The sequence below is a fragment of the Xenopus tropicalis genome, chromosome 2 (assembly GCF_000004195.4).
Source record: "Xenopus tropicalis strain Nigerian chromosome 2, UCB_Xtro_10.0, whole genome shotgun sequence".
NCBI lineage: Eukaryota > Metazoa > Chordata > Amphibia > Anura > Pipidae > Xenopus > Xenopus tropicalis.
In genome coordinates, this window is record NC_030678.2 from 95,437,672 (window position 1) to 95,462,000 (window position 24,329).

General features: G+C 41.0%; 1 protein-coding gene across 2 annotated transcripts in view; it reads right to left on the reverse strand.

Annotated features, from left to right (window-relative positions):
* Positions 1–22,375: 22,375 nt before the first annotated feature.
* rad51c (RAD51 paralog C) overlaps positions 22,376–24,329 on the reverse strand; it is a 45,162-nt gene continuing 43,208 nt past the window's right edge. The window contains exon 8 of one of the 2 annotated variants that reach the window (XM_004911676.4): positions 22,376–22,585. In XM_004911676.4, coding sequence (XP_004911733.2) covers positions 22,484–22,585 — 102 coding nt within the window. In that variant the 3' untranslated portion in view covers positions 22,376–22,483. 2 annotated transcript variants of the gene reach the window in all.

The following is a 24,329-nucleotide window of genomic DNA, read 5'->3' on the forward strand; positions in this document are numbered from 1 at the left end:
GGGTAAACTCAACAAAGTTAGTAGGAGCCAGGGTGCACATGCCTCAGGCTGTCAGCTTGGTGGAGGTTATAGACACTAATCTTCAAAATATAGGCTGGCACAAGAACTGGGCCATCACAAGAGAACTGATGCAGTTAAAAGGTAGATTTATGACATTTTAACATTACGCATTTTGTGTCACAGTATTTAAACATAAAGCAACAATCATAACAAAATACTAAACAGCCAATCAAAAGAGGTGTTTACAAATTTGTTATAGTATACAGAGTTGTATTAAAGTACACAATTTCCTTGATTTGAGACATTCTCTTAAAGCAGTTATAATAAGATAATTATGTTTATTGCAATTATTTATACAAAACAGAAAACTTTATATTCTAAGTTCATTCCTATACATTGCCTATAGGTTGAACAAGGCACTTATAGGAATGAACTTATATAATATAACATACCTCCTCTTTTAACAGCGCAGCCCTGGATTCTTACTGAAAGATCCTTAATTTACCTTTGATCTCCTGCACTAGATGCTTAAAAAGATACAAACTATTAAAAAGTAGATCTAGTATACAGATGTTAGAACAGCATTGTATGCTGCCAAGCGAATGGCTCAACATAGGAGTTGCCCTCTACAGGCCAGGCTGTATTTCTTCACCTAAAAGACAAGGGACACTACTTTGAAAATAGCAACGTCCAAATTTTGGACAAAGAAGACCGCTGGTTTGAAAGAGGTGTAAAAGAGGCCCTTCATGTTAAAGTGGAGAAACCATCCCTAAACAGAGGCGGGGCCTTCAACACCATCTGTCTGCTACATACAATGCTGTTCTAACATCTGTACCCCGGCAGTTTCAGAACTCTTCACACATCCATTCATAGTTACATAGTTACATAGTTACATAGGGTTGAAAAAAGACCAGTGTCCATCAAGTTCAACCCATCCAAGTAAACCCAGCACACTTAACCCACACCTACCAATCTATACACTCACATACATACACTATATATACAACCACTAGTACTAACTGTAGATATTAGTATCACAATAGCCTTGGATATTCTGATTGATCAAGAACTCATCCAGGCCCCTCTTAAAGGCATTAACAGAATCTGCCATTACCACATCACTAGGAAGGGCATTCCATAACCTCACTGCCCTCACCGTGAAAAACCACCTACGCTGCTTCAAATGGAAGCTCCTTTCCTCTAATCTAAAGGGGTGACCTCTGGTGCGCTGATTGTTTTTATGGGAAAAAAGAACATCCCCCAACTGCCTATAATCCCCTCTAATGTACTTGTACAGAGTAATCATGTCCCCTCGCAAGCGCCTCTTTTCCAGAGAAAACAACCCCAACCTTGACAGTCTCACCTCATAGTTTAAATCTTCCATCCCCTTTACCAGTTTAGTTGCACATCTCTGCACTTTCTCCAGCTCATTAATATCCTTCTTAAGGACTGGAGCCCAAAACTGCACTGCATACTCAAGGTGAGGCCTTACCAGGGACCTATAAAGGGGCAAAATTATGTTCTCATCCCTTGAGTCAATGCCCTTTTTTATACAAGACAGCACTTTATTTGCTTTAGTAGCCACAGAATGACACTGCCTGGCATTAGACAACTTGTTATCAACAAAAACCCCTAGATCCTTCTCCATTAAGGAAACCCCCAACACACTACCATTCAGTAGATAGTTTGCGTTTATATTATTTCTACCAAAGTGCATAACTTTGCACTTATCAACATTGAACCTCATTTTCCAGTTTGCTGCCCAGTTATCTAATTTTGTCAAATCGCTCTGCAAAGCGGCAGCATCCTGCATGGAACTTATAGTTTTGCACAATTTAGTGTCATCAGCAAAAATAGAAACAGTACTCTCTATGCCCACCTCCAGGTCATTAATAAACAAGTTAAAAAGCAAAGGCCCAAGGACTGACCCCTGCGGTACTCCACTAACCACACTGGTCCAATTAGAAAATGTTCCATTTACAACCACTCTTTGTACTCTATCCTTCAGCCAGTTCTCTATCCAATTACAAATATTATGTTCTAGGCCAATATTCCTTAATTTGATCATTAACCTTCTGTGAGGTACTGTATCAAACGCTTTAGCAAAGTCCAAGTAGATGACATCAACTGCCATTCCAGCATCAAGGTTCCTGCTCACCTCCTCATAAAAGGCGACTAAATTAGTCTGGCAAGATCTGTTACGCATAAAACCATGCTGGCACAAACTAATAGTATTGTGAACTGCAACGTATTCAAGTACCCTATCCCTTATTACCCCTTCCAAAAGTTTTCCTACTACTGATGTCAGACTAACAGGCCTATAGTTTTCAGGCTGAGAACGGGATCCCTTTTTAAATAACGGCACCACATTAGCAATCCGCCAGTCTCTTGGCACCATGCCAGACCTCAATGAATCCTGAAAAATTAAGTGAAGAGGTTTGGCAATCACAGCACTCAGCTCATTTAATACCCTGGGATGAATCCCATCCGGCCCTGGACCTTTGTTTACCTTTACATGTTCAAGTCTCTTTTGAATTTCCTCCCGAGTGACCCATGCGCCAATAGCTAAATTACTAGAACTGGGCATATTACAAGGGAAGCCTTCATTATCTGGCTCCTCAGATGTATAGACAGATGAAAAATAAGAGTTCAAAATTTCAGCTTTTTCCCCATTCTCATCAACCAACTTACCCCCCCGTGATAATAAAGTTCCCACCCCTTCTTGCTTCATTGACATAATTAAAAAATAATTTAGAATTCTTTTTACTCCTAGCAGCAATATCCCTTTCCATTTCTATTTTAGCTTGCTTGATAGCTTTTTTGCATGCTTTATTTGCTTCCTTGTACCTGATGAAAGTTTCTGCTGTCCCAGCTAACTTGAATGCCCTAAAAGCACGTTTTTTCTTACCAACCTCGACAATAACACTTTTATTCAGCCATAAAGGTTTTGCTTTGCGATGCCTCTCCTTGCTTACAAGGGGGATATACTGTTGTGTATACCTACAAAGCAATGTTTTAAAGATGTTCCATTTTCCTTCTGTGTCTAACCCCATGAAAAGCCTTTCCCAGTTGACACATTGCAGAGATGCCCTTATACTGGCAAAGTCTGCACGTCTAAAATTGAGCGTATTAGTTACTCCCTTATAGCGCTGTCTCTGCAGCATTATCTCAAAGGAGACCATGTTGTGATCACTGTTCCCCAAATGCTCACCCACACAAATGTTAGAGATGAGTTCATTATTATTAGAAATCACCAGGTCCAAAATAGCGTCATTCCTAGTGGGTTCTTGAACTGCCTGAAATAAATAGTTGTCATTTAGCATATTTACAAACCTACTAGCTTTTTCTGACTTAGCCACCCCATTACTCCAGTCAATGTCCGGATAATTAAAGTCCCCCATAACAGCAACTTGACCTAGTTTTGAAGCCTCCTCCATTTGCAACAATAGCTGGGCCTCATCCCCCTCATCTATACGGGGTGGTTTATAGCATACACCAATGATCATTTTCTTTGTGACCTTCAGCCCTACAGAAATTTCTACCCAAAGAGATTCGACGTTTTCATTGGTAATGTCTTTATTACATGGCTTTAAGTCTGACTTTACGTAAAGACAAACCCCTCCACCCTTTTTAATCTCTCTGTCCCTCCTAAAAAGTGTATAACCATTTAAATTCGCAGCCCAGTCGCATTTATCATCCCACCAGGTCTCAGTGATACCTATTAAATCATAATTTTCAATACATGTAATAGCTTGCAGCTCCCCTAATTTACCCGACAAGCTACGCGCATTAGCCAGCATGCAGCGGAGATGATTACTTCTCCCTCTGATGTTTACATTAGCTAAGGGAGAATTAGAGCTAAGGCAATTATGAGACTGCTTTCCTTGTAACGGAAGCTCCTTATCTGATAAACTATATGCCCCCCTCACTCCTCCCCCACAACCCTTTGCTAGTCCCCCTACCCCGTCTACACTAATTTTCCCATGGAATTCTAGCTCACCCACCCCCCCCTTGTCTAGTTTAAACACTCCTCCAACCTCTTAACCATTCTCTCCCCTAGCACAGCAGACCCCCTTCCATTGAGGTGCAATCCGTCAGGGCTGTATAGATTGTACCCCAAGGAAAAGTCAGCCCAGTGCTCTAGGAACCCAAACCCTTCCTTCCTACACCAAGACTTTAGCCACGCATTTAGCTCCCTAAGCTCCCGCTGTCTCCCTAAACTTGCACGTGGCACCGGCAAAATTTCCGAAAAAATGACATTGGAGGACCTTTGCCTAATCTTAGAGCCTAGATCCCTGAACTCACTCTTTAAAGTCCCCCACCTACCGTTCATTTTGTCGTTAGTACCGATATGTACCAAGACAGCCGGGTCATGCCCAGCCCCTCCCAATAATGTGTCAACCCGATCAACCACATGCCGAACCCTGGCACCAGGAAGACAGCAAACTGTCCGGTTGAAGCGATCCGCTTGACAGATTACCCTGTCCACTTTCCTAATGATCGAATCCCCTATAACCACCATCTGTTTAGGCCTAGCTCTGCTCTCCTCCCCACCACTACTAGTGAAACTAGTCTCCCGGCTGTTAGAGAGATCAGCCTCACCTAGAACCGCCAATCCAGAGTTCACACTCCCATCTTCTTCACACAATCTGGCAAATCTGTTGGGATGCGCAAACCCTGGAGCAGCCTCCCTTTTCCTTTTCCCCACACTAGATTTTCTAACTGTCACCCAGCTTACTGCCCTATCATCCTTTTGCTGCTCCCCTCCCCCCCTACTATCTGACCCCACTAGTTCTTGTTCAGTTAACAAGAGACCCCTCTCAAGATTGTTGATTGAACGCAGTGTTGCAACGTGTTCCTCTAGGACTCTAACGCGAGCCTCTAAAGTGGCAATTCGCTCACATCCACAACAGAGGTATGCACTTTGGAACTGTTGTTCCACAACTGCATACATGTGGCAGGCTGTGCACTGTGTCAGACCTTCAATGTTGCTACAACTCATACTCCCAGTTACAAGAACAGTTAAACAAAAAAAAAGGTGTAAGGACTTGTAGTAAATACCTTGTTTTACCTTGTTTTTAACTCCCTTAGTGTTTAACTCCCTGAGTTTATAACTCCACTTATAGAGCCCCCACTTCAAGAGCAATCACTTACAGAGCACCTACCACCAGAGCAAGCTCCACTAGAGTGCCTGTGGTTCTATTTATGCAGTCTGTAAAGGTGAACTAATCAAACCCCACCCTCCTCAAGCTGAGGGTAATTACAAGGGAATGTAACCTGCTGTATGCCTATGGATCCCACAAACTTTGTAAATTAGCTCCAAAACCAACAATTACTTATGAAAAAAATAAATAAAACCCAACAGTTAAAAAAACACAATGGTTTTGATAAAGTTAGTAAAGAATACTTATCCCTTTTTAGTTGAAATGAAAGCAAGTTGATTCAACCAGCCACCATGCAAGTAACACCTGTTTCGATGAGTTGCATGATACTTAAAATGTTAATAACTCCACAGCATTTACACCTCTGTGAGTTTCAGATGTCACCTCTCTGAAGAGTTACAAAGTGTCATTGTGATTGGATTAGTGGAAGAGTACATATGCTGAGGACTTCCCATACCAGCCAGTTGAACTAAAGAAGCTGCTCGGATGAGTAGTGAAACATCTTCCAATGATTACTTAACAAGTCCAGTTGCTTTAGATTTATTTATACTAGATATACCATGACCTGGATGAATGAAAATCTTCATAGTCATATTAAAAAGTAGCTTTTGGCAGAGAGCCCACAAATCTTAACAAGCTTCACCTGCATGTAGATACAATGTTTCTCACACTCACACAAAAAAGTGGGCTTATGGCAGAGAGCCCAAAACTTAACAAGCCATACCTGCACAATTGTAGCTAATAAGCTAAACAGGTCTCTTGGGGAACTGAGAATTGCAGCCTAAATGGCAAGTTCACCTTTTTAGCAAAACTGTAATAACCCCCAAATGTGTTCAAACTTTAAATAACCTGGCAAATTAAGTAAAATGGAAGTGGTATTTAGGGGGTGTGGTCACAAAAATGCGCGTGGTAAAAATTTCACCACATTACACGCGTCATTTCTTTTTGTCCCTGTTTTAATTTTTCAAATGATATAATGTTTTGGAGATCAACACTGCAGTGATAAAGTGATAACTGCTGCCACTATGCACTTGTTTCCTTTGCAAGCTAGATTATAAAGTTAGATACAGTGGTACATCGCACCACTGCTGCACAACCAACCCCACAGGGCCACAAACTTTCACAACAAAACAAAAGTGACAACACACTACTCACCTCTTGCTGTCCCATCTTGTCTGCTTTTCTGTTCTTTTCCTTCTATTTTCTTATGCCTATATCTCCTGTGTTCATTTACTATGCCTGTTTTATTTTATCTTCTTCAAAAATTTTCTGGTTTTTTATTTATGCTTTTCTTACCCAGTGTATTCCACATTTTCTTTTCATATGCATTCTTCATTTTTTCTGTATTTCCCCTCTTCATCTTTCTATTGGGAAACCCACCTTACCTTACTTTACTCCCTTGGGTCCTGAACTTTTCTCCTTTTTTGCATGTTCTATCTCCTTAGACCCTAACAGTTTTCCATGCCACCTGTTTATTACACCCCTCCCCCATTATTTCACTTTTCTGCTTTAATTGCCCTAGTAATCTGCTCTGCTCTGTTTTGCCTGCCCTTAAAGGGTAAACAGGGCAACCAGAGAGACTGAAGCTACTCCATAATGGCCTCTGCTTTTCTTTAAGCCAAAACAGTCACAACAAAGTTTGAAGGTTTCTCAATAATTATTATCTAATTAAACTTAATAGCTAATTAATGGTAAGTTACTTCTGCAAACAAAAGTAAAATGACACATGGTAAAATATAACTAATTAAATTAGGCAGAATGTATCTTTAGCATAAATTCTATTTATTTTGCTCATGTTTAAAAATGATGTATATAAATGTATACGGTTCCTTTAACCACTCCTCCTATTATGCTAATCTTTTCCTCTGCACAATTTTTTTTTTTTTACCAATTCTGATCTCTTTCCCCACCTGTTTCCCTCTATATTCCATCTTCTTGAGTTCTTCAGATATTCCACAACTCCTTACTATTTCATTTTCCCCTTTTTGCTTGGAATTCTCTTCTTCTTTCCCCTTAACTTAAGAGTTTTCATTTCCCCTTCTTTGTCCCCCAATTATCATCTCACCGTTTTAGCATGCCTGCTAGCTCTCAGGTAGGAGTCTCTACAGTTATAGATAAAGCAGGCCTCTATGGTCTTCCTCTGTATTTGACTGTCTAAAGTGAATTGGCTGCTTCAGACTGGTAAGAAGGGCGATGGAGTGGCTACTAAGTTTTTTATATTTTAAAATCTGAACTGAGAATGGCAATGGGGGGGGGCCTTGGCCCACCCTGTTAGTTTGTTATCTCGTTTTGTTAAAACTATTGGCATGAACTATGCTTGAACATCAGGTTGTAATTGTGATAAATAGGACAAGACCTTAAATTAGGGTAAGATAACTGAAATTGTGTAATATGGTATTGATTAATGTTTTCTTCAATAATAAAAAGGCATTAATCAAGCACTGTTTTTAGGATTTGCATTGAAATTCAGTCCAGGACAATCCAAAAAATGTGTTCAGTGAATCAGTACAGGAAAATAGACAATTGAAAGAATATGCAAGGAATATTACTTGAGTTGGCAATCTGTCAAATTATATATATAATTATATATTTACAGAAGCCCCTAACAATATATAATTATATATATATATATATAATTATAAAGAACGTTGATATTACAGGCATTTGCAGTATTCGTAAAATGGAAAAATTCAGTGGGTAAAAAGTGCTTTTTTTAAAAAAATTCAGGCTGAATGACTCATGATGCTATATCAAGAAAATGAGAATAGGAAACTGAATATAAGCTACTAATTCATTTTTTATGTGCACATTTTAGCTCAGCCAAATCTATAATATTACAATAAGATAGAATCCTCATTTTCCTGTAGGACAACAATATTTCTAGGTAATGTATTAGTCTTTAATGACAAAATGTTATTTTCCAAATTATAACTGACTGGCAGCTGCAGTTTAATGTTATCAGGATAACTAAGTTGATCCACATCAAAATTCTTAACAATATTGGTTAGAAAGAAATGAAAGATTTTGTGCAGATGTTACCAAATCAAAACATGTTTTAAAATGGTAAAGGCACTGGAGAGAACAAATATGCTGGATTTCAATCTTCAAAAATACACCTGTACCAAATTCTTGTTTTATTAATATGGTTTAGCAGCTGCTCCAAAGTAAAATCACATGAATAAAAAAATGAAAATGCCTTCGGGCTATGGATTTTTATTCCTTAGGATTCCTGGGGTTTGTTGATTTTGTGGGCACAGGGCAGGGACCCAATGGTGGGTATAGAATCGTCTATTAGCAAGGTGACAATGTATACAGAGGGGCTTCCTTAATCAACTGAATGACCCTCACCAAACCAATGTGCTCACATTAAGTTACGGGTGACAAGAAAGGTTCTATCATTAATTTTAGTGCAAAGGGGGTTTTACTTTATATTTATTTCTACAGCATGGGCAAGGTCTTCATGCCTATTTTATATGAATACAAGCATTATTAAGGGCAGAATGATCAAAATGTGAGTTTAGAGCTTAATACATAAAAACTCACCCACGTTCTATTTATTCATATGGGGTTTGTAAAAGTGTATTTATCAAATAGTCTAACTAGTCTAAATAGTTCTAACTTATTGATAAATATGCTTCCAAAAATCTCATAGGAATGAATAGAACATGGGTGAGTTTTTATGTATTAAGCTCTAAACTCACACATTGATAAATCTGCCCCTAAGTGCTCTCATTTAAGCTTGTATATGCCATAACGTATCACCACAGGATAGCATGACTATCTCAAAGATGAACTCCTTGCTCAGGATTTACCTTTACTATATGAGGAAAGTCTCAGAAGTCTGAAGCCTGCAGAATGTCCCTCAACTCTTTTTTTCTGTCAGAGCTTTTGTATCCTCCATATTCTGTCCTCCTTCTGGAGAAACCCCTATGCAGCTAGGAGCTGCCAGGCTGACCCCACGAAAAAGAATTACAGAAGAACTGCCAATTTGTACCTATATCGTGGGTTAAGCAAGGTGGTCAAGACTTATAAAAGACAAAAAAATTCAAACAGCAGCTGCGGGGAAACTCCAATGCTTAGGACAGAAGGGGGAGTCTCTCCAGGCCAAAGAAGTTTTCTTGTGTCTGTCTCCCTTACCCACTTCTCCAGAACACTCTTGTGACAAGTTTTTATAGATTCTGTCTCAGTAGTAATAAATTAGATCAACTAGACTGTTTTTCTTGGAGACGTTTCACCAGTCATCTGACTGACTTTTCAATTCAGAAAAGTAAAAAGTCTTCAAGAACACAGTCCAGTTGATTTGACTTAGTACTACAGATATACAGGTACATGACCTGGATAAATGAGAACCTTCACTTTTTAGATTCTGGATCTCCTGGGAATTTAATCAATCAAACTTTTGCCAAAATTTACGGTCTGCTCTAGATGGTAGGCCCATCTCACCAGGTCTTCTTACTTCTGCAACTCCATCCCATCTCTTGCAAGTTCATTGTTAATATTCTAAAGAAATCTTTCTTGTCATCAAATGCTCACTACCTCTGTTGTTCTGGGGCTACAATGGCTACAATTACATAATCCCAGTACTGAGCTTAGAGCTCTTTTTGTTTTTCTAACGACATCCCTGTACCAGTTTCTTAGTTCTTGCCCTGATGTGTTTGAAAAGAAAAAAGCCAAAGTTCTTCTTCCTCATAGCCACTACGATTGTTCTATCAATTTAATCCCAGGAAACAGTCCTCCTAGAGGCAGAATTTATCCTTTATTCCTGCCAGAGACTCAAGCTATGAAGGACTATTTACAAGAAAACTTAGCTAGAGGGTTAATCAGAATGTCTAATTTAGCTGCTGGAGCTGTTTTTTTTCTTCATTTAAAAGAAAGGTGGTAGTTTGAGACCCTGCACACATTATTAAGGTCTAAAAAAGATCACTGGTAATAACCACTACCCTCTTCCCCTGATTCCTGAGCTCTTTGACTGGCTGAAAGGTGCCAAAGTCTTGGCCAATTTGGATTTGTGAGTGGCATATAACCTCATCGGTATCAGCGTGATGAGTGGAAGGCTGCTTTTAACACCTGAGATGGCCATTGTGAATATTTAGTGATGCCCTTAATGCCATGCTATACAATGCTCCAGTATTTTTTCAAGATTTTATTAACAATATTTTTTTGTGATCTTTTGTTGTTGTGTATCCTAATAATATTTGTATTTTCTTTCCCTCTGGATCTGAGCATGTTTTCCATGTCAAGCAAGTTCTTCAGTGCCTTCGAGAGGACCTTTTTGCCAAAATAGAGAAATGTGAGTTTCACAAATCCCCTTTCTTGGTTACATTACTTATGTCACTAGCTTCGAGGTGGATCCAGCTAAAGTCTCCGCTGTTTTGGACTGGCCTTCTCCTGGCTTAAAACTATTATGGTTCATCACAGGCTTCTCTCAAATTGTCCCCCATCAGTGCTCTTTGCTCAGTTTGCTGAAGCTCAAGTAGCTTTAGAAAACTAAAATAAGCCTTCAGTTCCGTTCCTATCCTGGTTTATCTGGAAACCACTTATCCCTTTATTTTATAAGTGGATACTTCTAATGTAGGGGTTGGAGTTATTTTATCCCAACATACAAGTTTCCACAGAACTCTATACTATTGTGCATTCTTCACTTGAAAGTTCTCCTCTGCAATTAAGAATTATGGACATCAGCAACAGAGAACTTTCACCACCCCCTTTAGACCTGTGGACCTTTATGGGACAGGCACCCACTGTCAAAAACCAAACTGGGAAGGAGTGGAACTCTACACTGTTTGAGTACTAATTAAGTGAATACAACTTTCATTTTAACCTTTTCAGCATTTTATAAAACTGTAAACTGACTCTTACATTTGTAAATGAATAAAGAAAACTATATTATATTGTTATAAAGTGTATTCAGAAGCTGTTTTTAGTAAAACCTGGTGTGAAGCTGGTGATCCACTACAATGAACTATTATGTGTGTATAACAGAAGTGCATGCCCAAAAGCAGCAATGTGTGTAGAATCAGAAAGCGATTTTCTTTTAAAAACCCCATTTGCCATTCCCCCACTTCTAATAGCTAAAACTGCTAACCATTAACATATGAATGGGTAGGTTTCTAAAGCGATGTTAGAAGAAAACATCTTTAAATGCAATCATTTGATTCTAAATGTTAAAATGAATGTATCTATGTGAACACTGCATAAATTAACAAAAAATTTGCTTGATAATACATAAGAAATTTGATGAAGCCACCAAAATATGTCCATTAATCTGGGTCGGGGTTAAAGATATATAGAATATCATTAAAAAGGCATTTCATACTGTAATATTTACCCTGGCATCTGTTTTGTCTCAGTTAATACACAATAAAATCTGTATATTGATGTTTACTCCTGACATTAATCTCTTTGTAATGAAACATTAGAACGTTCTATGCTAGTCTAGGTTTATACTGCTTGCCCTTATGCAGAAGCATTTTTATGAGCATTTGCAGCGCATTTGAATTTGAATTTGTATACTCTCTTTTGCACAGCAATGCAAACAATGCAGGGTAGGGCAGGCACAGTATGGCACACACAGGCAGCATAGTGCAGGCACAGTATGGCACACACAGGCAGCGTAGGGCAGGCAGAGTATGGCACACACAGGCAGCGTAGGGCAGGCAGAGTATGGCACACACAGGCAGCGTAGGGCAGGCACAGTATGGCACACACAGGCAGCATAGGACGGGCAGAGTATGGCACACACAGGCAGCATAGGGCAGGCAGAGTACGGCACACGCAGGCAGCATAGGGCAGGCAGAGTATGACACAAACAGGCAGGGTAGGGCAGGCAGAATATGGAACAGGCAGGGTAGGGCAGGCAGAGTACGGAACACACAGGCAGGGTAGGGCAGGCACAGTATGGCACACACAGGCAGCATAGGACGGGCAGAGTATGGCACACACAGGCAGCATAGGGCAGGCAGAGTACGGCACACGCAGGCAGCATAGGGCAGGCAGAGTATGACACAAACAGGCAGGGTAGGGCAGGCAGAATATGGAACACACAGGCAGGGTAGGGCAGGCAGAGTACGGAACACACAGGCAGGGTAGGGCAGGCACAGTATGGCACACACAGGCAGCATAGGACGGGCAGAGTATGGCACACACAGGCAGCATAGGGCAGGCAGAGTACGGCACACGCAGGCAGCATAGGGCAGGCAGAGTATGACACAAACAGGCAGGGTAGGGCAGGCAAAGTATGGAACACACAGGCAGGGTAGGGCAGGCAGACTATGGCACACACAGGCAGTACTCAGTGCCCTACCCTGCCAGTGTGTGTCAAACCCTGCCTGCCCTATGCTTCCTGTGTGTGCCGTACTCTGCCTACCCTATGCTGCCTGTGTGTGCCATACTCCAACTGCAAATTCAAAGGTAAACACTCCCTTTCTAATAAATATTAACACATCAATCCCAAATCTCAAAAACAGTTTTAACCTAAATAAATCTAGTTCTGAACAACTTCTGGCAATAAAACAACACTTCACTCACAGTCGCACCATTCTAATTGGTATTCACAAATTATGTACTTACTGCTTCAGGCTGAAAAGGTGGTTGGGCTCTTTTTTCTTCCAGCTCCACCCAATTAATGGAATGGGTGGAGCCTGATGTCTCCTTCCGCACCAATCTGTTGTTCTGGATTTTCTTTAAGGAGCTAAAGGAGCAAAGGACACATTTTAATAACACAGATTTTATACTAGCAGGATAATTACAAATAACTTGCAAACATTGCTAAGATTATAGGTTTCCAAGTTAGATATTCATATTGTGTTATATTCCAGAACTTGTCTTTTGGTGCATTGCCTGTAAGCCCTTTTCTAAAAGCTCTTGATTAGCAAGAATTTGGCAGTTTAGGCCTTCATGTTAACTATTCCTATAACAATGTAGCTGATGGAAAAACAAAACACATGCTTCATAATGGCAAATAATTAAAATATGGATTTTGAATGTATTTTCAAGTCAAGTTCTATTTACTGTGCTCATGTTGCTGCACACCCAAAAGTTGATGCAAAGATGATAACCTCTAAAAAAGACATCAAATTCAGAGATCTTCAATTCCATTCTGGCCAAGGCAATAGAGCAGCATACCTCCGAACATTTGAAAAATGAAAAGAGGCCACTTTTGTGGCCACACCCCAATTACCACACCCCCTTTTTTCCAAAAATACTCCTTTTATATAGATGAAATGGCAGGATCAGACGCAAAATGTGCTATACCCTCATACTGTACTACCTAAGGAAAACAATATAACAGTTATAACTATGTACCAGTTTTGCCCCCCCATACACAGTGCCCCCAATGGCCCAATAGACAGTACCCCCCATATAGAGTGCCCCCTAGACAGTACCCCCCATACACAGTACCCCCATAGACAGTACCCCACATACACAGTGCCCCCATACACAATGCCCCCCAAAGACAGTAGCCCCCATAGAAAGCGCCCCCAATTGACCCCATAGACAGTAGCCCCCATAGAAAGTGCCCCCAATAGCCCCCATAGTAAGTGCCCCCAATAGCCCCCATAGACAATGCCCCCATAGTAAGTGCCCCCCAATAGCCCCCATAGTAAGTGCCCCCAATAGCCCCCATAGACAATGCCCCATAGTAAGTGCCCCAATAGCCCCCATAGACAGTCTCCCCCATACACAATGCCCCCATAGTAAGTGCCCCAATAGCCCCCATAGACAATGCCCCCATAGTAAACGCCCCCATAGACAGTCTCCCCCATACACAATGCCCCCATAGTAAGTGCCCCCAATTGCCCCCATACACAGTAACAGCCGCTGCCGCTCCCACTCTCCCACACCCAGATGCTCAGCCTTCTTATGCTGCTCTGCAACTTGAGAGCAGGTCTGCACTGGCTTGGTAAGAGAGGCCTCGAATAACAGGATGTATCTAAACTATGTGGGCAAACCCACATTCTGGTGGTCCATGCCAGTAAGGAAAGGCTTGGCTGACACAAAGGCTTTGGATTTGATATTAGAAGATGGTAAAGTGATTAACAAAGTGGCAGCATTTTAAGTTCCGTTGGTCATTGCCCGGTGAACATGGTGGGAAATCAATTAAGAGAATAAGCAATGGATTAAGGAGGCTCTTAGGCTACAGGTTAAGACTACACAGAGGTGTTGTGTAGGACATGTGACCTAATGACAGCTGTCATAGATAGTGGGTGAAATAGTCAATTTACAGGCTAAGTAAAAACGTTGGCCTAAGCAGGCAAGGTTATCACTCTCAGGCAAATTACCCCAGTCACAGTGGGTATAAATAAGGGTGGCAGTGTACTCTACAATGATGTCCTTCTGGAGCTGTCCCTAAATTGTGAAAAATATGGCCTTAGTTTTCTTATAAAACTCCTTGCTCATCTAATGCCACTGCGGGGGAAAAAAAGTGTAAGTGCCCCCCCAATTGCCCCCATACACAGTAGCTGCCGCCGCACCCAAACGCTCCGCTTTCTTATGCTGCTCTGCAACTTGTGTGCGGCGGCGGCGGCGACCGGCCCTTTTATAAGGTTGCGCCCCATGCGTATGACGTTGCACGCACGCACAGGGCGCAACCTTATAAAAGGGCCTGTCGCCGCCGCCGCACAAGGTGCAGAGCAGTAGAAGAAGCCGGAGCGTGCGGCTATAGCCAGCGCATCCCGCTGTGCTTGATAGTTCAAAGAATGTCCCGCGGGACATTCATTGAACTATCCGGGACAGCGGGATGCGCTTTAAAAACCGGGACTGTCCCACGGAAAGCGGGACAGTTGGGAGGTATGGAGCAGTAATTGGGCATAAACATATTTGTGTTACAATACTTTTCTTTGCTTTCAAGTTGAAAGTACAGGTATGGGACCTATTATCCGGAATGCTTGGGACCTGGGGTTTTCCGGATAAGGGATCTTTCCGTAATTTGAATCTCCATAACTAAAGTCTGCTAAAAATCATTCAAATATTGAATAAACCCAATAGGACGGTTCTGCCTCCAGTAAGGATTAATTATATCTTAGTTGGGATCAAGTACAAGGTTCTGTTTTATTCTATTCTTACACAGAAAAAGGAAATCATTTTTAGAAATCTGAATTATTTGCTTATTATGGAGTCTATGGGAGATGGACTTTCTGGATAATGGGTTTCCGGATAAGGGATCCCATACATGTATACTATTCCATGTTGCTTTTTTCAATGCTATTCTACAATTTAGCACCATTGTTGGTAACAGAGCTCCTTTTTGCATTTTAGTAAAATATGTAGTCTACACAGGAAAGTTCCCTAAATGTAACAGGGAGGAGAGAAAGCAGAGACTCCTTATGGCTTGGGGGTTTATATATGAACATGTAACCTGGTTTGTTGGCACAAAAAACACTTTCCACGTGGAATCAGAGTGCTGCAGCGTGTTTATCAATGAGTATATGAACATGTAGCGTTATGAATTAAAATGGACAGAATTTACTACAGGTCTAATCACCATCATCTTGGTTAATGTTCATGGGTAACTGCAGATGTGCAATTTAGCACATTTTTTGGTAGCTCAGCCCTAAAGAGCAATTGCACCAATAAAATAGGGGCAGATAGCAATCATGTGGGCACTCCTTTTTGCAGTCAATTTTAAGTGATTTCTCTTTACCTTCATCAGTTTCCCTTTTCTGTTTTTCCTCCCTACAGCGCTCATCTGGAACTTGCTGCTCCTCCAAACTCTTCATTCTCTCTCTCTTCTTGTTGGACTTCTTTTGCTAATCTTCTTCACTTCCAGTTGTTCTTCTTTTCTTCTGTAGGGTCCCATGGCCCGAATCGCAGAAATCTGGGGTAATCCTCTTCATTTTCTCACTATTGCATGTAGATCTTTTCTTCTTCTTCTTCTCTCTCTGACATTTTCTCTCCAACTGTTGAGGTCTCTTGCCTGATGACATTGTCACATGGGCACAGGCGATAAGATACCATTGCAGCACAAAGCCAGGTACATATCTCAACCTGGGCACAGGCTATAATATACCATTGCAGCACAGAGCCAGGTACATATCTCAACCTGGGCACAGGCTATAAGATACCATTGCAGCACAGAGCCAGGTACATATCTCAACCTGGGCACAGAATATAAGATACCATTGCAGCACAGAGCCAGGTACATATCTCAACCTGGGCACAGAATATAAGATACCATTGCAGCACAGAGGCAGGTACATATCTCAACCTGGGCACAGGCTATAAGATACCATTGCAGCACAGAGCCAGGTACATATCTCAACCTGGGCACAGAATATAAGATACCATTGCAGCACAGAGCCAGGTACATAGTTACATAGTTACATAGGGTTGAAAAAAGACCAGTGTCCATCAAGTTCAACCCATCCAAGTAAACCCAGCACCCACAACCCACACCTACCAATCTATACACTCGCATACATAAACTATAAATACAACCACTAGTACTAACTGTAGATATTAGTATCACAATAGCCTTGGATATTCTGATTGATCAAGAACTCATCCAGGCCCCTCTTAAAGGCATTAACAGAGTCTGCCATTACCACATCACTAGGAAGGGCATTCCACAACCTCACTGCCCTCACCGTGAAAAACCACCTACGCTGCTTCAAATGGAAGCTCTGTTCCTCTAATCTAAAGGGGTGACCTCTGGTGCGTTGATTGTTTTTATGGGAAAAAAGAACATCCCCCAACTGCCTATAATCCCCTCTAATGTACTTGTACAGAGTAATCATGTCCCCTCGCAAGCGCCTCTTTTCCAGAGAAAACAACCTCAACCTCGACAGTCTCACCTCATAGTTTAAATCTTCCATCCCCTTAACCAGTTTAGTTGCACGTCTCTGCATTCTCTCCAGCTCATTAATATCCTTCTTAAGGACTGGAGCCCAAAACTGCACCGCATACTCAAGGTGAGGCCTTACCAGGGACCTATAAAGGGGCAAAATTATGTTCTCATCCCTTGAGTCAATGCCCTTTTTTATACAAGACAGCACCTTATTTGCTTTAGTAGCCACAGAATGACACTGCCTGGCATTAGACAACTTGTTATCAACAAAAACCCCTAGATCCTTCTCCATTAAGGATACCCCCAACACACTACCATTCAGTAGATAGTTTGCGCTTATATTATTTCTACCAAAGTGCATAACTTTGCACTTATCAACATTGAACCTCATTTTCCAGTTTGCTGCCCAGTTATCTAATTTTGTCAAATCGCTCTGCAAAGCGGCAGCATCCTGCATGGAACTTATAGTTTTGCACAATTTTGTGTCATCAGCAAAAATAGAAACAGTACTGTCTATGCCCACCTCCAGGTCATTAATAAACAAGTTAAAAAGCAAAGGCCCAAGGACTGACCCCTGCGGTACTCCACTAACCACACTGGTCCAATTAGAAAATGTTCCATTTACAACCACTCTTTGTAATCTATCCTTCAGCCAGTTCTCTATCCAATTACAAATATTATGTTCTAGGCCAATATTCCTCAATTTGATCATTAACCTTCTGTGAGGTACTGTATCAAACGCTTTAGCAAAATCTAAGTAGATGACATCAACTGCCATTCCAGCATCAAGGTTCCTGCTCACCTCCTCATAAAAGGCGACTAAATTAGTCTGGCAAGATCTGTTACGCATAAAACCATGCTGGCACAAACTAATAGTATTGTGAACTGCAACGTATTCAAGTACCCTATCCCTTATTACCCCTTCCAAAAGTTTTCCTACTACTGATGTCAGACTAACAGGCCTATAGTTTTCAGGCTGAGAACGGGATCCCTTTTTAAATAACGGCACCACATTAGCAATCCGCCAGTCTCTTGGCACCATGCCAGACCTCAATGAATCCTGAAAAATTAAGTGAAGAGGTTTGGCAATCACAGCACTCAGCTCATTTAATACCCTGGGATGAATCCCATCCGGCCCTGGACCTTTGTTTACCTTTACATGTTCAAGTCTCTTTTGAATTTCCTCCCGAGTGACCCATGCGCCAGTAGCTAAATTACTAGAACTGGGCATATTAAAAGGGAAGCCTTCATTATCTGGCTCCTCAGATGTATAAACAGATGAAAAATAAGAGTTCAAAATTTCAGCTTTTTCCCCATTCTCATCAACCAACTTACCCCCCCGTGATAATAAAGTTCCCACCCCTTCTTGCTTCATTTTTTTACTATTCACATAATTAAAAAATAATTTAGGATTCTTTTTACTCCTAGCTGCAATATCCCTTTCCATTTCTATTTTAGCTTGCTTGATAGCTTTTTTGCATGCTTTATTTGCTTCCTTGTACCTGATGAAAGTTTCCGCTGTCCCAGCTAACTTGAATGCCCTAAAAGCACGTTTTTTCTTACCAACCTCGACAATAACACTTTTATTCAGCCATAAAGGTTTTGCTTTGCGATGCCTCTCCTTGCTTACAAGGGGAATATACTGTTGTGTATACCTACAAAGCAATGTTTTAAAGATGTTCCATTTTCCTTCTGTGTCTAACCCCATGAAAAGCCTTTCCCAGTTGACACATTGCAGAGATGCCCTTATACTGGCAAAGTCTGCACGTCTAAAATTGAGTGTTTTAGTTACTCCCTTATAGAGCTGTCTCTGTAGCATTATCTCAAAGGAGACCATGTTGTGATCACTGTTCCCCAAATGCTCACCCACACAAATGTTAGAGATGAGTTCATTATTATTAGAAATCACCAGGTCCAAAATAGAGTCATTCCGAGTAGGTTCTTGAACCGCCTGAAATAAAAAGTTGTCATTTAGCATATTTACAAACCTACTAGCTTTTTCTGACTTAGCCACCCCATTACTCCAGTCAATGTCCGGATAATTAAAGTCCCCCATAATAACAACTTGACCCAGTTTTGAAGCCTCCTCCATTTGCAACAATAGCTGGGCCTCATCCCCCTCATCTATACGGGGTGGTTTATAGCATACACCAATGATCATTTTCTTTGTGACCTTCAGCCCTACTGAAATTTCTACCCAAAGAGATTCGACGTTTTCATTTGTAATGTCTTTATTACATGGCTTTAAATCTGACTTTACATAAAGACAAACCCCTCCACCCTTTTTAATCTCTCTGTCCCTCCTAAAAAGTGTATAACCATTTAAATTCGCAGCCCAGTCGCATGTATCATCCCACCAGGTCTCAGTGATACCTATTAAATCATAATTTTCAATACATGCAATAGCTTGCAGCTCCCCTAATTTACCCGACAAGCTACGCGCATTAGCCAGCATGCAGCGGAGATTACTACTTCTCCCTCTGATGTTTACATTAGCTAAGGGAGAGTTAGAGCTAAGGCAAATATGAGACTGCTTTCCTTGTAACGGAAGCTCCTTATCTGATAAACTATATGCCCCCCTCACTCCTCCCCCACAACCCTTTGCTAGTCCCCCTACCCCGTCTACACTTATTTTCCCATAGAATTCTAGCTCACCCACCCCCCCCCTTGTCTAGTTTAAACACTCCTCCAACCTCTTAACCATTCTCTCCCCTAGCACAGCAGACCCCCTTCCATTGAGGTGCAATCCGTCAGGGCTGTATAGATTGTACCCCAAGGAAAAGTCAGCCCAGTGCTCTAGGAACCCAAACCCTTCCTTCCTACACCAAGACTTTAGCCACGCATTTAGCTCCCTAAGCTCCCGCTGTCTTCCTAAACTTGCACGTGGCACCGGCAAAATTTCCGAAAAAATTACATTGGAGGACCTTTGCCTAATCTTAGAGCCTAGATCCCTGAACTCACTCTTTAAAGTCCTCCACCTACCGTTCATTTTGTCGTTAGTACCGATATGTACCAAGACAGCCGGGTCATGCCCAGCCCCTCCCAATAATGTGTCAACCCGATCAACCACATGCCGAACCCTGGCACCAGGAAGACAGCAAACTGTCCGGTTGAAGCGATCCGCTTGACAGATTACCCTGTCCACTTTCCTAATGATCGAATCCCCTATAACCACCATCTGTTTAGGCCTAGCTCTGCTCTCCTCCCCACCACTACTAGAGAAACTGGTCTCCCGGCTGTTAGAGAGATCAGCCTCACCTAGAACCGCCAATCCAGAGTTCACACTCCCATCTTCTTCACACAATCTGGCAAATCTGTTGGGATGCGCAAACCCTGGAGCAGCCTCCCTTTTCCTTTTCCCCACACTAGATTTTCTAACTGTCACCCAGCTTACTGCCCTATCATCCTTTTGCTGCTCCCCTCCTCAACCTGGGCACAGGCTATAAGATACCATTGCAGCACAGAGCCAGGTACATATCTCAACCTGGGCACAGAATATAAGATACCATTGCAGCACAGAGCCAGGTACATATCTCAACCTGGGCACAGGCTGGAAGATACCATTGCAAGGCAAAGCCAAGTACATATCTCAAAAGAATTACATGATGTCATATTAAGACATACCCTTAAATCCATATGCCTCCTCCTCCCCTGTGGGCAGCACAGCAACCCCCAGCACATAATTACATACCTTAGGGACCATATAATGACTATTCCCAAAGGCTAACAAACTCTCACAAAAAAACAATGCCAGGTTCACCTCCCATAAGTAGCATAGGGCAGGCAGAGTATGGCACACACACAGGCAGCATAGGGCAGGCAGAGTACTGCCTGTGTGTGCCATACTCTGCCTGCTCTATACTGCCTGTGTGTGTGTGCCACACTCTGCCTGCCCTGACCTGCCTGTGTGTGCCACACTCTGCCTGCCCTACCCTGTCTGTGTGTGTCATACACACAGGCAGCATAGGGCCAGGACACAGTGACACAATGCTGGCTGTCTGAGGTGTGAACAGGTGAACAATATGGGCATTTACAGTCTGAGCCTGAGATGTGAACAATACAGGGAGTGAACAATGCAGGGACTAAAAGGTGTCAACAGTACAGGGGACTACATGTTTAAACAGCCTGAATCTGAGGTGTGAACAATGCAGGGGGTCAGTTAATCTGAGTACTGATACCATTTAAAGATTACACAAAGGTAAGCAGTCATAGCAGCCAGACAGGTGGAGGGATACGGGCCGCCAGTTGGACAGCACTGATGCAGGCCATTAAACCTGTGCACAGGGGCTCAAAGGAGCTAATCTTTGAGGTTGATGCAAACAAGCAAGCAAAAAAAATTTTGCTTCTAAGAAGCTGATGCTGAGTTGATTATTGAATGCTAAAGCTGGTTTCCAAAACCCCATGTAATCAGCCTTATATTGTGACTTTTATATTCTCTATATACAGGACATTATGAGTTGGTGCCTGAGCTCATATCTTCACAGCGAAAGGGCTGTGGTAATACCCCAAAACATATTATGCAGTATTTCAAGTCTAGGTCTTCTTTGTCTTCCTTTATCCGATTTGAATTTTTCTTATAGGTCTGTACCAACAAACATTCAGCTAAATGCTGGTAATTTAATAATGGCATAATGTAATGTGATACATATGGATATTCTCATGAAACCAAACACAGAGGGGTTGCTTTAACTCCTGTTACCTGTAATAGAGGGTTTGCTTAGGAAGAGAAAAAGTAATGAATATAAGAATATAAACAAATACACATTATTTATTAGCATTCTACCATAAATTTTGCAAATCTGATCAGTTATCTTGCTCTCTCTAAAAAAACCTATCTTTGTCCATCTTTATTCAATCAACTGCCTTGTTAGTCTTTGTTAGGGTCTGTAATAGCCGTTAAAGTGTAGCATGAACATGCTGAGTGATTCAAAAAAACAGAAACATTTAAAAAATAAAGACCAATTTCAAATATCCTTAACAACAGAGCTATAAACTTTATGCTAAAAGTTGATTTTAAGGTGAGCTATGAAAAGATATTTGCTTTTAAATGTGGAAGAGATACTGATACTGTATATCATCATGTATTCTATATATAGATGCATGAAGGCCATTCACCTTGGTGAAGTATTTGACAGTACAGAACACAACTGTATTCAATCATCTGTATTTCAGAAGAACATTTTAATCTCATTTACAAACACCAGAGGAAATGGAAATGGTAAAACTTAGCACTATTTGGAGTGCACTTCAATGCTTTTAAGAGAGGTAATTGCCCCCATACACACACCTAAAACTTGCATGTAGCACCAATGCCCCTGTCCAATCTGCTCCGTCAAACACAACAAATTATAGTGTGCACAGAGACAATAATAGCAATTACTAGTAGAAAAAGAAGGTAATGCTAACAGTGTAAAATAATTCTACTCAGTGTCAGCCAAATTGTAAAAATACATTTTATTTTTCAAAAATATTTCTCAAATATTTACATCCATAATGATATAATGGTGGTGCTCTTGAGACACAAAATGCAATATGGTTAAACCTCATCATCAACTCGAGGACGCTTGCGTGGGTTAGATGCAGGTATAAGTGCATTCGCTTCAGGTTCTGCAATTTCAGCATCTCGAAAACCTTGAGACTGCAGAGAAACAGAGTTGCAATTAATAATACATATTTTCCCAGAAGTGCAGTTTGTGACTGCAAACACAGTACTTCAAGGTAGAAAATTCATGAGGGGATGTAAACTGCACATGAACAACGTTTAGTTTTTTTCTTATGAATTATTTAGTCCAATTTTGCCAAAGTGCTGATGCAACATTCTAAATAAAGATATAGAAATGACATTACTGACATTTTACTCTGTAGTGCTACTGGGGCAACAATACGCTAAAAACCAAAAAAAATTAAACAAAATGAATAAAACCATATTTAGAATGAGCAAGTATTAAGGCTTATTTTGCGATAGGAGGTCGACATGTGGCATGTTGTGTGTTACCTGTTTGTCACTAGACAAGGGGGCTGATTTACTAAGATACGAATTCGAATTGGAAAAATTCCGATTGGAAAACGAACATTTTGCGACGTTTTCGTATTTTTTGCGATTTTTTCGGCGCCTTTACGACTTTTCGGAAATTGACGCGACTTTTTCGTTACCAATACGATTTGCGCGAAAAAACGCGAGTTTTTCGTAGCCATTACGATTCGCTCGTATCTTGTCGCGACTTTTTCGTATTGAGCGCTCATAAGCGGCGGGCGAAACTTTCAGACTTAGCATGATTTTGGAAGCCTCCCATAGGACTCAATGGCACCCTGCAGCTCCAACCTGGCCCAAGAAAAGTCACCATACTGAAGCTTGAATGAATCCGAACGCTACGAAAAAAAATCGCAACATTTTGCGCAACTTTCGGAATGGCTACGAAAAAGGCGCGACTTTTCGCGCAAGTTTTAACGCTACGAAAAAATCGCCAGATTTTGCGCAACATTCGGAATGGCAACGAAAAAGTCGCGAAAATTTTCCGAAAAATCGCCAAATACCGATCATTACGAAAAAAACGCAATCGGACGCATTCGGCCCGTTCGTGGGTTAGTAAATGTGCCCCTATGACTTTTCTGAACATCTAAAAGAAAATCAGACAAATTGTGGCCAGTATTTTACGGGACAAGGTACCAGGTGGCATTATGGCTAGAAAATCTAGGTGGCAACTTTTCAGTAACCCTCAGTACTCTCTTGAAAGAGAAACAGACAGTTCCTTTGATACTGTGGCAGAAATCAGAGCAGGTCTGATTTCATAGGCCCAACACTGCATATTTTCCAGCTACTTTCTGAACAAAACCCTTACTACCATATTAAAAATAAATCTAAAAAATCATAAAGGAGCTAAAGGAAGTAAGAGGGACACACATTCGCATTAGGTAAAAAAAATGCTTTGAAATACCCTATTAAAACTGCAGGGTACATGCTAGTAACTAACCTTCTACCCATCTGAAATTCAGTGATCCTGACAAAAAAAAAAACTATTTTTCAATATAATAATGTACGCAAAAAAGTTATCTATTATTTAAGCTGATCATTTTTCACCATTAGGTCTACTTTTGTAAGTAATTATTACTTAAAGTTCCTAAACCTGACTGTCCATTTTCTACCTGTCAGTTAGATTTTCTACACTAATGGACTGCTGCAGAACAAATATAAAAGCAGCCTCATAGAGGAACATGGGAATCTGATGGTTATGTAAAAGCACCAGACTTTGACAATGTAATGATATATTTAAAAAAACAGTTTAATTTCAAGTGTCAGTAACTCTTTAAAGAGGTCAAAAATTAAAGGAGAAGGAAAGGTAAAAACTACTAAATACAGTCATAAGCACTTACAGTAATGCTGC